The 15,339-nt window shown below is 42.3% G+C and overlaps 1 protein-coding gene across 1 annotated transcript; it reads left to right on the top strand.

Annotated features, from left to right (window-relative positions):
• Positions 1-4,738: 4,738 nt before the first annotated feature.
• dnajc11b (DnaJ (Hsp40) homolog, subfamily C, member 11b) lies at positions 4,739-15,238 on the top strand. The gene is made up of 16 exons (XM_080782214.1): positions 4,739-4,819; positions 5,669-5,798; positions 7,316-7,389; positions 7,720-7,821; positions 8,379-8,507; positions 8,629-8,751; positions 9,022-9,095; positions 9,255-9,444; positions 10,251-10,336; positions 10,596-10,712; positions 10,865-11,020; positions 11,419-11,488; positions 11,685-11,742; positions 12,999-13,141; positions 13,237-13,366; positions 13,610-15,238. The coding sequence occupies exons 1-16, from the start codon at positions 4,745-4,747 to the stop codon at positions 13,633-13,635; spliced, it is 1,683 nt and encodes a 560-aa protein (XP_080638340.1). The 5' UTR covers positions 4,739-4,744; the 3' UTR covers positions 13,636-15,238.
• Positions 15,239-15,339: the final 101 nt, after the last annotated feature.

Genomic DNA, 15,339 nt, shown 5'->3' with positions numbered 1-15,339 from the left:
AGAATGTATAAGCAACCAATGCAGGGACTTTTTAATAACTGGACCTTTGAAACAGTATCTTAAGATCACAGTGGATTCACCATGGATGAGTACCAGAAGGCCAAGGCTACGATCAAGTGCGGCAAGAGCTATAGTCACTGTTGTTGATGTTATGTAAGCTTCCAAGTACTGCATGTCAACTCACTGAAATGTCTGTGGGCGCTGCTTGGGACCTAAACTGAACCAAGGTTCAATTAATTAAGCAAAAAACATCCTCCCCATGTTCTTCCGGCTGTTTGGACTGCTTTCCAGGGACAGCAGGAACATTGGCACCTAGACACCAAGCTGCAGCACTGGAGGCATACAGCCTTTATAACACAGCACAATGAACAGTATATGGGGGGTCTCTTACATAACATTAGGATGGTACAAACTGTGTAAAAACATCAATTGCAAACAAAGGGCTTGTAGTTTAGACTATATACCTACCTGTATAGTGTAAAAGTCTGTTTTTATACTGATTTCTATTTCAAAAGTCCAATTAAACTTCATTACTTTTCATAACACACCACTACCACCATTATGTTCTCACACCATGCAGACACCTGTGCAGCAACAAATCATGTTGTACCTCTTTTAAAAACCCTGTCAATCTCCCACACTTTGAAGCACTTTCTGTTTGTCCATTACCAATGCACTGCGGATTAATACATCATCACAGTGAGCCGGCCATTCACACTCATTTCAAAAGAGATGACGCAAATCCCTGACCCACCGGGTGCCCCATATGGCTCAGAGCAGCAGCAGCTCTCTTGGAATACTGCAGCTCTCTTACTAATTTAAAATCTGTCCTGCCAGCTATTTTCGCTGTGCGACACTATCACACAACAACGTATAAAACAGGCCCCCTCCATTGCATTCAGTTGGCAGATATGCAGGATATGCAGAGAGATCCGGAAAACATTTCCCTCTCTGTACATCATTCTGCACATATTATACTTTTCACAATGTAAACTTTGGTCACCCCTCTTCTGTATCCTGCATGAATTTGATATTCTGAAATATCGGACGATGTGAGGGATGATATTCTGCATCAAGTTAATACTTATTCTATTTGTGCAAGGCACATCCAATGTAAAATTCTATTATCCATTTAACTCCAATTACTGTAACTCATCCAGCATCAAATGCCGGATGAGTGAGAACTTTCTCAAGCTAAATAAGGATAAGACAGAAGTTCTCATAATCAGTTCTAGTGAGCAGAAAGAATCAATAATCAGACTTGGCAACCTGACTGTAGAAAGTAACAGTACAGTAAAGAACTTGGGGGTCATTATTGATTCTGAATTGAATTTTAATTCACACATGAATCATGTTACCAAGATTGCCTTTTTTCATCTTAGAAATATTGCACGAATCAGAGCCTATTTGTCATTGGCCAATGCAAAAACGCTGATCCACGTCTTTGTTTTTTCTCGGCTTGATTACAGCAATGCACGTTTTTCTGGACTGCCAGATTACAACTTGTCCAAAATGCGGCAGCCAGAGTTTTAACTAAAACTAAGATGAAAGAACATATTACTCCAGTTTTAGCTTCACTGCATTGGTTTCCAGTTGTTTGATTTTTTAATAATTTTACTTCTTTATAAAGCTCTCAATGGTCTCGCACCATCCTATCTACACTCCACAAGGTCTTCCACTGCTGGCCTCATGCTTGCTTTGCCTAAAAGAATGGCAACTAAATAATACGGTGAAACAGCTCACTGTATTGCATTACTGCTATTATTTTTCATGTTTAATGCCTTGCTTTTCTTTTCTTTCTTTCTTCATTGCTCTGTAAAGCACTTTGAGCTGCATTTTATGTCATGAAAGGTGCTATACAAATAAAGTTTTATTATTATTATTGTCGTGTAGATTTGACAAAATTGAGGCTATCCAAAATATATGCACGTTGACCCTGTGTTGCTCGGCCCCCTACATACATATGTTTTGGTTATGCCAAGCTTCCCTGCGTAGATATTGGACTGAGATCTTTTCTATCTCAGAGAGTGTTGAAATACCATTTGAAACAAAACTGCAATGATGGCTATTTGGGGATTTTCTCCCCCTTCTCTGTCACCACCGAAACACAAAACTCACTTGGTGGCCTTTACCACTCTCTTAGCTAGGCGTTTAATTTTGATGAAATGAAAGTCCTCTGCTGGAAGTCCCTCATCCTGTCTTCACTGGATTAGAGATGTGCTCCACTTTATTAAATTAGAAAGAAGTAGAATCACCTTGAGAGGCTCTGTATGTAAGTTTGAGGAAACCTTGGTCCCTTACTTGCACTAGTATACTGCCATGCTGTTCCAGATTGATTAGGCTTGAAGTGAATTTGAGCATTAAATAACTTAATTCACGGTATGCGGTTTATAACGGTCCCCTATACTTTCTGTAGTAGGATTATAAAATGTCTTACTTTTGATACAGGCATACTAATCTGCATATTTTTGTATGTACCTCTTGTCCTGTAACTACCGGTACGTACATTGTCTTATGTCCTCTATGGGTGTTTCACATAAAATGTAAGTAGCCTACATCATTATTTAATGTATGCCTTGAAATCCTGATATCCTGAAATTATATTCTACCTAACTACTAATCTATACTCCCATTTAAATTTTGTATGTTATTTTTCTATATGTCTTTAAAGACAAGGAAACCAGAGGAATTCCTCTGGTTGCAACACATTATTATAGAAAGGAGGTGGCACTCACTGCTGCCATTTTTCCCTCTTTTCCCGTTTTCTACTAGTGTTTTACGTTTGTTGATGAAATTGTATTTTGTTGTTATTTTTATGCAATGTTGATGAATTGAATACTTAAACAAGTTCCCAAGACATTTTTGTGTCATCCTTTTAGCCCAAATGTCAGACTGTCAACATGGCTGTACATGGGCAAACATGTCTGTGGCAAGATTTTTCTATGTCCGTGGCACTCTTTTGAACTAAATATATACTTTTTCATTATAATGTAAAAACATATTTTCTTAATTTAAAATCTTAATCTTAAAAAAATGTGTCTGAATACTCATAAAGTCGGGGAAACATGCTCATTAATATGTTGCAGGAGATTTGTAGACTTGTAGTATTGTATGTGGTAGGCCTACCCGACACCCGTACATGATTGCATCATGTGAGGTGAGGACACCAAGACAATATTCACAGAAAATGACAATGGATTAAAGGAGTGTATGAGGTGTATCAGGCAATGAAACAATTAAAGTCAACACTGTGTGATCACAGAGAAAACTGTTGCAGGAAAAGACATGGCATGTCTGTTTGAGAAGGAGCACCAAGGCAGAGGAGGGCGGAACTGGACAAGTAAAGCTGATTTCTGTCAGTTGAGAGAAAGTGTTTCAAAATGTATACACTCCACACAATCAGAATCCATGGAAACCCTTGATCCACAGCCTCACCATAAGAGCTCAACCTCACAACTGAACTGATCAAAGTTAGGCACCTTTGTATCAAACTATTGTGAGACTGCATGCTTTTCCCCTGCCACTCCCTTCATTCAAGGTCAACTTAATTTTCCACAAGGAAGATTTGGCTTGATCATAGTATGATTAATCTATCCTCTCACAACACATTAATCACTCGTCATCTATAATAAATAATCTGTTTTGACATTGTTCCATCTGCATACCTTAGACTTTCTCAACAATATCGAGACTACAGTACCTGTGTTCACCTTAATGGAAACCACAACTATTAAAGTTGACAAACAAGAAAACACTATTTATCTGGTAGAACTTAAACTCTTCCCTCAAGTAGCCCTTTTGTTCCGGCAACAATGTATGATGGAAGCACTGTCTGTACCATAGACTGTAAAAGGTCTGTACTGAATTAAGACCCATTATTGAAATCGAAAACATGGAATATGCTTGGACCATGCCACATTTAATGCCTGTATGTCTCAGGACTGCCATAACGTCCCGTCCGGCCGTCCCAGTCTACAGGTATTAGTATAGCACTATAGCTAAACCACTGACACCCCAATGTTGGGCATATCATTATAGGAAAATAAAATAAAACTCTGTCTATACTCTATGGCTCTGGTACATGGTAGCACACTCTCACTCACTCACTCACTCTCTCTCTCACTCACTCACTCACTCACTCACTCACTCACTCACTCACTCACTCACTCACTCACTCACTCACACAGTCTGCACTGCAGGACCTATTAGTTCATGTGGGCTTTCCAGCTCTAGATACTGTGTAAACAGCGCCACCTTGTGTTCGTCATGATACACTAATTAGTCAGAGGAAGAAAAAGCATTGGCCAAATTAAGTCATAGCCTATATAAACTGTGCAATAGCAAGACTTGCGACGTTATTATTTATTATTTCCTTAAACATAAATACAAAAATAAAAAGGGTATCTTTCTTTCATTTGTGTTGTGTGTGAAATGCATGCATTTGTTTTTAACAGATGCATTTATGATGATGTTATATTTTCCCCTCCTTTCTTTTTTATTTATTTAGTGCTCTAAATAATCTATTTAATGACCCTGACGCTTGCCCATTTTTTATGCTAGGCTACAATCATTTCGATGCATATATTTACTTATAATATTTACTTTTGATGGTAATTATGGAGTAATAATTCTTCCATCCTCCCATAGATAGCCATTCACAGCATCTTCCCTTTCCATTGGCCAAGCGCCAAACCAACGGGACAGATCCCCGGAGAAGTGGGCGGAACACGGCTAGAAGGCAAACATGGCGGCGTCCTTAGAAGATGATTGTGAGGTGGATAATCAAGATTACTATTCTCTGCTCAATGTCAGAAGAGAGGTATGGATTATTCTCTGTTTGCATTGGATCTGACTGATAACGGTACCCTTAGCTCTTGCAGTTGGCTTTGCTGAGATTGAATTGCGTTGGCGAATCGGTTGCCAGGGCCGGGGACACCGGCGCATCATTCCACTGTTGAGTAATGATCTCCTCCTGCCATTGGGATGAGACTGAGTGGTTCATAGTACTAAAGGGATTATTATAGCTAGCTAGCATACAGCCAGTATTCGTTCATATCAGCGTCAGTGATTCAGACAGTTGATGATTCAGTTGATATTGGGAGGATTCACATGATTTACACTGGTTTTGTTTGTGCTTGACCAAGCTGACCTTTGATTCTAGTTACTTACCTTGAGGTGAACAGCCTTCACCCTTCATATTAACTATATGCATGATCCACATCTGCTGAAATACTAAATTGCAGGGACCTTATAGCCCATGTTTAGTTTAATCGTATGCATTATGTTTGCTTGTATGTACACCTACTAAGCAAGCCTTAATGCATGACTCATTTGAGTAATCCAAGATCTGATGCAACCGGACAGGTTGCATGGCTGTACCAATAAAAGAGAGCTTGTAGCAAGGATCTAGTAATGTTAGAGTTAGTCCACATGTCATGGTTCATTGATTTCCCTTTACCCCATGGTTTTATGCAGACACAGTGTAGACTAGAGAGAGACACAAGACATTGAGAGATGACAAAGAGGGGAATGACCAGCCAATAAAATCGGGGATGTTGTGATTATGTTGCTGATGTACAGTCTGGTCAGCTACCACTACTATACCAGGTGTACCCTTCTCGTATCACGTGAAAGTTCTCTAAATGCTTCTTCCTTATTCATGTGACAGGCCACTCAGGAGGAGCTGAAGGCTTCCTACCGGAGGCTTTGCATGCTCTACCACCCTGACAAACATCGAGATCCGGAGCTTAAAGGACAGGCAGAACAGCTCTTCACCCAGGTGCACCAGGCTTATGAAGGTATGGATGGACACTAGCTCTGGTCCATAGCTCTAATGCGTTTCATTTAGAGCTATGTTACTCTCAACTTCCGCCGCTCGCATGAATGCAGACCAGCCTCACCTCTTTAGCGTAAATAAAAATAACGTTTTTGCTATTCACCAAAACAAAGGCGGGTTGTGTCATTAGAAAGCCTACTTTCCTTAGTGGACGCACTCTGAGCCCCCCACCACACGTATAAACGGTACTTTTTGGCCAGAAAGGGATTTATTTTCACCAGATGAAAAATATTCTCTATGGGGCAATTCTCTGGGCAATATCGGTAGAAGGCGCAGTGGAGTAACTAAAAGTATATTTTTCCCGGTGGAAACTAAATCCCCTTTTGGCCAAAAAGTACAGTTTATACGTGTGGTGGGGGGCTCACTAAGGAAAGTTAACCTCGCCTCACCAGGCTTTCCACCGCCTCGGAGGAAAGCCTGGTCTCTGTTTCAAAAGTCCGTATGATCCGGGCTGGGGCCGGATGATGTGGTTACGTCATGTTGTAGTATTGTTTTGTAGTCGCCAGACAGGATGAACAGGCGGCGACAACTTCCTTTTCCCTCTCAATAAAAGCTCTCGCTTACGAGAGCTTTTATTGCTTTTATTCAAACAGGAAGCAACAAACAGCTTCCTGTTTGTTGTAGGCAAACCATTGCCTACAACATGACGTAAGCCCGGATCATATACCGAAATGAAATGGTGCCCAGGCTAAAGGAAAGTAGGCTTTCTAATGAGTCTGACACGACCCGCCTTTGTTTTGGTGAGTAGCAAAAACATTATTTTTATTTACGCTAAAGAGGAGAGGCTGGTCTGCATTCATGCGAGCAGCAGAAGTTGAGAGTAACATAGCTCTAAATTAAACGCATTAGAGCTATGGACGAGAGCTAGATGGACACATGCAGTACATACAGAGCTGGGCAATATATCAATATTATATTGATATTGTGATTTGTGATATGAGACTAGATATCTGGGATTTTGGATATTTGTATATTGTGATATGGCATACACACACAGGCACCTTATATGACTGAAAAGCGCTGCCTACAGCGTCTTTCTGCTGAAATAAAAGTGATGTAATTTTCCGAACTTACCTGACTGTAACTCACACACGTACACATGCATGCACACGCACGCACACGCGGTGCAGCTCCACTCATTTTCATTGACGGAGAGAGACGTTTTTCTGCGCAGCTGTGAGGCAGGTCATCTCATATCAATTGCTCAAGCCACTGAGGAGAAGCATGTGGGACAGATGTTCTTTCCGTCTGACTAATGGACTGTTTTCTTTAATGTAGGACACACACACACACACACACACACATACACATTCATTCATACATACACAATTTACAATTACATTTTAGGCATTTAGCATATCGGAATATATGCAGTATATACACACAAACATACAGTAGATACATAATATATTTACGTACACATGCATGCATAAAAATGAGTACATACATTAGAGATACGTTTCTATTTCTTCCTTCTAGTATTGACCGATCCTCAGTCCAGGGCCATCTATGACCTCTTCGGGAAGAAAGGGCTGGAGGTGGAGGGCTGGGAGGTACGTCGAGCAGTCACTTCATCCCAAACCCAATCCCCTGTGATGCTATTCCCATCCCCCTAACAGTACGGTAGACTCTTCTCCCTCCTGGCGCCCAAGCTACAGAAAGACCTAAGTCCTTGTATTACTGCTTGTTGCCTATTTCGATAGACACCACTTATACTGTGCGGATGTATGTTGGTTACATGTTTATTTATGTACAGTGTGTTATTTAGATAGACATATACTGTTTGCTTGTCCACAGATGCTAAGATGCTACTGGACCACTTACGGTCCAGTAGCTGAGTTGTAACTGAGTTGTAATTGTAAATTGTTCACTGTATACCGTAGGTGGTTGAGAGGAAGAGAACACCGGCTGAAATTCGTGAGGAGTACGAAAGACTGGAGAGAGAACGAGAAGAGAGGAGATTACAACAAAGAACTAATCCTAAGGTTACACACACACACACACACACACACACACACACACACACACACAGATACCGGTACACACTCAATCCATCGATGTCGAAGATGACATAGCTTCCTTGTGCTGTGTGTTTGTCAGTGGTTATCTTCGCTGATGGCGATGCCACGGTAGATGACTATGAAGTCCTATTCTGTCCAATTCCTTCCTCCACAACTCACCATATTCCAGTGGCATGAGAAAAGACAAATTATGAAATAAGATGCTTTGTAACTACAGTAGCACAGCAGTGTTACTGCTTTGAAGATATAGGGCTCCATCTTGCGCCACCCCTTATCCCTAAACGTATTTGCCATTTTTTACTATTTTGAAAAACATTTAAAAATAGTTCAACTAGCCGATCTACATCGAGACATTGTGAGCTTGTAGATCGGCTATTTGAACTATTTTTAAAGTTTATGGATAAGGTTAAGGGGTGGTGCAAGGTAATGCCCATAATGTCATAATTCTTATAGTTTTCCACTCATTTGATAATTTTGATTTGTCACACTAATCACTTAAAAACCCTCCACCCTGCGTTCAGGGAACCATAAGTGTGGGCATTGATGCGACCGACCTGTTTGATCGTTATGAAGAGGACTTTGAGGAGGTGCCAGGAGGAGGCTTCCCTCATATTGAGATCAACAAGATGCACATCTCCCAGTCCATAGAGGTACACGTGCACACTAACACAAAACGGACCCTTGTGTGTGCATTTAGTGCTTTGACCTGCATGCGTCCTGCACCCAGAGACTTTTAAAAGGTACTAGAGCTGAGCTCCTGTGTTCCTTCAGGCTCCGTTGACGAACACAGACACATCGGTGCTGTCGGGTTCTCTTTCCACTCACAATGGGAATGGAGGAGGCAACATCAACATGACTGTACGCAGGGTCACATCAGCCAAGGGCTGGGGAGAGGTATATACACACACTGACACACACACACACACACACACACACACACACACACACACACACACACACACACTATAGTGACGAATAGTGAAAATTAGCTCTAGGTATTGTATAAACGGCGTCATCTTGTGTTCCATAATGCTGGCATGCTAGTCAAAGAGCATACATCAGGCTAACAACATAATTACCTATAAAAGCTTTTGATTTAAACTGATGCATAATGGGGTGTGTGTGTGTGTGTGTGTGTGTGTGTGTGTGTGTGCGCTCGCGCAGCTGGAGTTTGGTGCAGGAGACATACTAGGACCGTTGTTTGGGTTGAAGGTATTTCGCAACATAACGCCTCGGTGGTAAGACCCAGTTCTTTCATATGAGAAACATCAGACTGTATTACCACTTTGTAACTGTATCATCAAACACTTGGTATAGAACTGTAATCTAGTCTGCCACTTTCTTCTAATTCCTCTTTCTCCTCTCTTCCTCCCACTGCTCTCTGTCGTGTTGTGTAGTTTTCTGACGGCACAGTGTGGCGTGCAGTTCTCGCCTCGTGGTTTGCGTCCCAGCTGTTCCCTGATGACGGCTCGCCACCTGGACCAGAACACCATGGGCTATCTGCAGTGGCGCTGGGGACCCAACAGCGCCATGACCACCAGTGTGGTCCGAGACACCAAGACCAGTCACTTCACCCTGGCCCTGCAGGTACCAACCTGCCCATCGGGAGCAAGTAGGGGTTCAGTGTCTTGCTCAAGGACTCTTCGGGCTGTATTTTGCGTGTCTTAAGTACCAGGTCTTATTACCTAACTTGAGTAAAGTAAAGACCTGGAGGCGTGATCAATGCTCTTTGGCCACTCAGAATAGCCAAATGGCATTGATCACGCCTCCAGGTCTTTAGTTCTCTGGGGGAGCTCCAAGCGGCCACTCTACCCCTCAGACACTGCTGCCGCCGCTACACACACACACACACACACACACACACACACACACACACACACACACACACAGTTATGTTGCCGCTGCTTCAGTGCTGTACAAAATATATACCCATCTGCTATATATCAGATGTCGCCTTTGGGTAAATTGTTAGATGACGGTGAGCAAAACTATATCTCTTTTGTGTCTTTTTATGCATTTGGTAACCAAATAAAATTGACAAAAACCTTGTTGGTTCAGCCTTCTATCTATTCTAGATAATTCAATTTCAAAATTAAAATGTAGAGCAGACTTCAGATTTGGGGAGAAAAGACATTGGTTTGACTCATAGCTCGTCATCACGTCCTAAAGATTCACCTACTGAGTCCAGATCCCAACCACGGAAAAGCACACACTTCCTCTGCTTTCATTGCTTTGATGGACGATCAGAGCTCTCCACCTATCCATGCGTCCGTTGACATCTAAACAGTGGAGGACAGTGACAAAGTACATTTACTTTTGTAATGATGGGCATTACATTGCATTTTGCCCTTTTCATATCTCTGTGCTATTTCTCTTGTCCTGCCTCCTTCCAGCTAGGGGTTCCTCATTCCTACTTGATGATGAGCTACCAGTACAAGTTCCAGGATGATGACCAGACCAAGGTCAAAGGATCTGTCAAGTATGTCTGTCTGTGTCAACTGTAGAGCTTCTCTCTTTTAGTACAACAGAACCATGCCTAATTAATCCAAATAGAATTTTCAATGATTTCTGAACTTCTTCATTGTTCTCTGTATAGATGAACCAGCAATGCAGCAAAAGAACAACGCTTTAAATGAAGCTGTACTGTGTTTCATGTTCATTCTCTCCATTTAGTTCTGTAATGTAATGCCTTGTTCCCTGGCAGTGTTAATGGTCTCCCTCTTGCCGTGGGTTCATAGGACAGGCTGGTTCGGTACGGTGGTGGAATACGGTGCCGAGCGGAAGATCAGTCGCCACAGCGTTCTGTCAGCCACGGTCAGCGTAGGCGTCCCTCAGGGAGTCACCCTTAAGATCAGGTATTCAACAACGCAGAACATGGAGTCAGTATTTCATCATCGTGGTCTGTATCTGTAGAGTGTGTTCCCCTAATGTGTGTGTGCGTGTGTGTGTGTGTGTGTGTGTGTGTGTGTGTGTGTGTGTGTGTGTGTGTGTGTGTGTGACACTACAGGTTGGCACGAGCCAGCCAAACATACCTGTTCCCAATCCACCTGACGGATCAGCTGCTGCCCAGTGCAGTGTTCTATGCCACTGTGGGCCCCCTGCTGCTCTACATGGCTATCCACAGACTGGTCATCATCCCATACACACATGCACAGAAACAACAGTCAGTACATCTCATAAGCTTTATCGCACGCTGTTTGAAAGAACAATTCAATTATTCAATTTGCAATGGGATTAAGTGATTTGAAAGTATAAGTCAAGTTCAGTGTAATGCAGACAGAGATGAACCCCAGGCAAAGTACTACTATATACTGTAAGTATAAGCATAAAATGACTACTGTCTGTAGCCAGTAGCCACGTTTACACAGTCAGGATTATATAGTCTAACCCAGAGTATTCAAACACCCAATGTAATCCAAACATTACTGTCCTTGTGTCTCTACAACACATCAACCACTCCAAAATAAAACAGAAAATAAGACAAAGCAAAGCATACCGGAAAGTACAAGGTTGTAACAGTATTTATATAATATCTGCTTTGACTGTGTCTGTATTTTTCAGGGAGTTGGAGCTACAGCGAATTAATTCAGCCACAGATATCGCCAAGAAGAAACAGGAAGCTGAATCAGCTGTGAGTTCTCTCTCTCTCACACACACACACACACACACACACACACACACACACACACACACACACACACACACACACACACACACACACACACACACACACACACACACACACACACACACACACACACACACACACACACACTCACTTCTCATCTTATCTCAAAACCCTTACCATCTCTTTTGCTGTTTGTCAGGTTCTACTGATGCAGGAGTCTGTGAGGAGAGTCATAGAGGGGGAAGAGTCAAAGATGGGTGAGTGACTCACACCAGGTTTGGGAACAGAACTGTTGCCATTTTGCCACCAAACTGTCCTAGAACAGATTTGATAAGCAGAAGGTCACCGCTTCACCTCCTGGCTCCTGGCCCTAAAGGAGGGGGGGGGGGGGGGCTCAAAGGGACCCAGGCATGGCCTCCCTTGCCTGAAAAACGGGCACCCCCGTTCTGTTTTTCAATTTTACTAGTCTCGATTTTACTGTAATATATATTTCCATTCTGCTGATTCAAGACATTTTAAATAAACAGCCCCCCCTCGCGCACTTTTGCTCACTCTCTCATTCTATTTTGTAATGTTTTTAGATCTCAATGGAGATATTTTTAAATTGCAATAAATTTTTTGTTGCAGGCAAGCCAAATAAATATTAGACGTGCTAGATATTTAGAAACGCTCAGGGAGGCATCGGCAAGCCCTAGAATCGTGGCCATATCTTCTCACAGTGCCTGTCTCACACAGCGAGCAAAACCTCAGCGAATGAAGCCCGATCTTGAGTCAGATGTGGGGTTCTGTCAGCGTGCAAGCCGTGCAACAAAAAAGGTCTCATACATACTCCAGTTTTTGGAGTATGTATGAGCCTTTCGCAAGACATCTTAACATCTCCCCCAAAGCAAGCACTCGTCATGACATCTGAGCAGCCATCAGCTGGCTGAATCTGAAACAGAATGAACAAATTATCTCATTGTAGCAAAAGTATAAGTATCGCTTTGACATAGTGTTGAAGGTTTACAGTAGCATGACCCCCCCCCCCAACACACACACACACACACACACACACACACACACACACACACACACACACACTTGATTGATTGAAATATGTATTAACAGTTTGCAGAATTACAGTACATTTCAAGCACAACTCAATACAAAGACTTAACTGAGTGGACGACCCAATAAAGCATTACACTTGTTTACATTTAGAGACGTACAAATAGACACTTCTATATACTCAAAGAACAGAACAGAACAGGAATTAATCATAAAGGAGGTGAAAAGAAACATATACAGTGAGGGGGGAAAAAAAGGGGGGGGGGATTCCGATTTTACGGGGGCCAGTTTCTAATTGCAGCCGTCCGTAGGTGCCCTTTGAGAGTGGCTTTGAAGGAGTCAAGGGATTCACATGTCTTAATGACTGTTGGTAGGGCGTTCCACATTTCGGTGGTGCACACACATGCTTGCGCATCATATGCTATCAAGATCTGTCTGTGAATAATGTAACTTTATGCCTTTTTAGGACTGATTATCCTGAATGCCTGGTATGGTAAGTTTGTGACAGACACCAGTCAGAAGCAGGAGAAAGCCCAGGTCATTGATGTCACAGTTCCTCTGCAGTGCTTGGTCAAGGACTCCAAACTCATCCTCGCTGAAGCATCCAAGGTGTGTGTGTATGTGTGTGTGTGTGTGTGTGTGTGTGTGTGTGTGGCACATTAACCTGTGGCTGCGTTAACTGAGGTTTATATATCTGTTTGTAGGCGAGGTTGCCAGGTTTCTATGACCCGTGTGTAGGAGAGGAAAAGAGTCTCAAGTTACTGTACCAGTTCAGAGGCGTCATGCACCAGGTCATCTCTGCAGATCTCGAGCCCTTACGGATACCCAAACAATGTCAGTATGAAGCCACTGCAAATCCAATTACACATCGTGTCATCAGATCACCATGTTTAAGTATTGTCTAGTATAATAATTAATGTTATGATTATGTTTTGATTTTGTGAGCACTTTTGTGAGTACTTTGAAATCTAAGAGCACTCTGGTCGCATTTGTTCTCAGTTCTAGAATGACTTCTGCCTCCATTCCTTCTATCTGGTCTGGAATTCTCATCTTTGTCCGTCTCTCACTCTCTCTCAGCTCACAGAATTGACTCGGAGTCGTAGGAGCCCCATCGATGTTGGAACGCCAGAGGACAACAGTCGGTATACTGAAGGACACAAGGTTAGGAATGGAGGGGGAAACGGCCAAAGTGCGCTTCCTCTCCTCTTGACTTTTTCCCCACCTGGTCTTAGTGAATCCGTTTTGAGATCCTCTACTCCTCTCTTTCCTGTGTGCCGCCTCCCAGGGGTCAGTCAGTACAGGAGTCAGCCCTGGCCCGGGCCTTTCTAGAAAGTTTCACCTACGGTGGCCCCAATTCCGCTACAGCCAACATGGCTGTCCTGATGTGTCTGTCATATAAATGTCTTTACAGCCCGACTCCTCACTGACAACCATTGTGATGACTCTTCCCACTGAAAATAAGTTAAAAGTGTTACATTACCAGTAAGTTAAGACATGTTTTGTATGAACAAATTATTTCTGAAATAGTCTTCTCACATGAAAAGTGCAATGTTTATCCTGTATCAGCCAGTTGTGTTAGAAAGGTACTGTGGCAACTAGCATACTATTACACAATGCCTTGAACATGCTAATCATTGAGAGCCAGCATCTCCTTGCCAGATTGCATGATAAAATGAAGCATTGTAGCATACCAATACCTACACCAGTGGTTCTCAAACTGGGGTCTGTTGACTCACAGGGGTCCTTAAGGGGGTTCCAGGGGGTCCCCAGCTAAATATAAATGAATTGGAATGGCTATTTACGAGAACCACTGGCCTACTACCTAATTTATGCTGCCTTGAAGTGACATGTCTGCTGCTCACATGGGTGCCAGTGTGCAAGACAGTGCAAACTGACACTCAACACTGGCAATGTGTACAGTATGTTCAGGAAAGAATGTAAGCTTGATAAGCTATAGTGAAGGATTGAAACCTGAAGGCTTATGCTGCTGTTGAAGTGCTGTATCGCTGACTGGTGGTAGCCTCTCGAATCGATGGAACCGACATGAGACCTAATAAGAGCATTTTACTGATACATACATACTGTACATACATAGTATTTGTAAGAATTTATTTTGTCGTTGAATCACTTAAACTGCCATGCCTTTACTTTTGTTGTTCCCTGTTTATTTTATTATTTGTAATTGTGAAATCTAAATTGCGTGTGGCACATGACTTCTCTTATATAGCAGCCTACTGTATAGCTGCCAACTTTAAACGTTTTAACAGATCATCTACATTTGGCAGTCTACTCACTTATGGTTGAGCCATATTCAAAGTCCTACTATTAGATCAGATTCGGATCTTAATCTGGATCATTGAGACAAATGAGCATAATTTTATGAAGCACTTTTTGAGGTAATGGCAGATGTAGGCTAATATTGGAGCTAATTTTGAAATGTACCGGTACTCTTTTTTTTGCACTTTTGTTTCTGTTAAATTGGTTCTGAAGTCATGTCAGAACTCCCAGGCTTCGTTTAAGTTGTGAGAGCTGTTGATTTTTCTTTGGTATTTGTGGCCACCTGACCCGTCTTTCCCTCCTGAACTGATCCAGTTTGTGGGATTTGGCTAGTGGTTTGCTCTGGTTTTGACCATTGACTGTAGTCCTTTGGTTAACCCTGTTCTGGTGGCACTGAGAAAATTTAACCAACTGTTACCTATTGTTACATTCCTGCACTGAGCCAAGTTCAGCCAACTGATGTAAGCAACACTGAAGGAGACTCCCTCTCGCGTCCTGTAAAGATGACAATAAACATGAGCTGTAAGAAA

The sequence above is a fragment of the Protomyctophum bolini genome (genome assembly GCF_963924005.1).
Source record: "Protomyctophum bolini genome assembly, chromosome: 2".
Lineage (NCBI taxonomy): Eukaryota > Metazoa > Chordata > Actinopteri > Myctophiformes > Myctophidae > Protomyctophum > Protomyctophum bolini.
Note: the sequence above shows the minus strand (reverse complement) of the source record. Positions and strands in the feature narration are given on the sequence as shown.

Coding starts and splice junctions, on each gene's coding strand:
- dnajc11b (XM_080782214.1), top strand. CDS start 4,745: ATGGCGGCGTCCTTAGAAGATGATTGTGAGGTGGATAATCAAGATTAC. Junction 7,822..8,378: donor AACAAAGAACTAATCCTAAG/GTTACACACACA, acceptor CCCTGCGTTCAG/GGAACCATAAGTGTGGGCAT. Junction 11,489..11,684: donor AACAGGAAGCTGAATCAGCT/GTGAGTTCTCTC, acceptor GCTGTTTGTCAG/GTTCTACTGATGCAGGAGTC.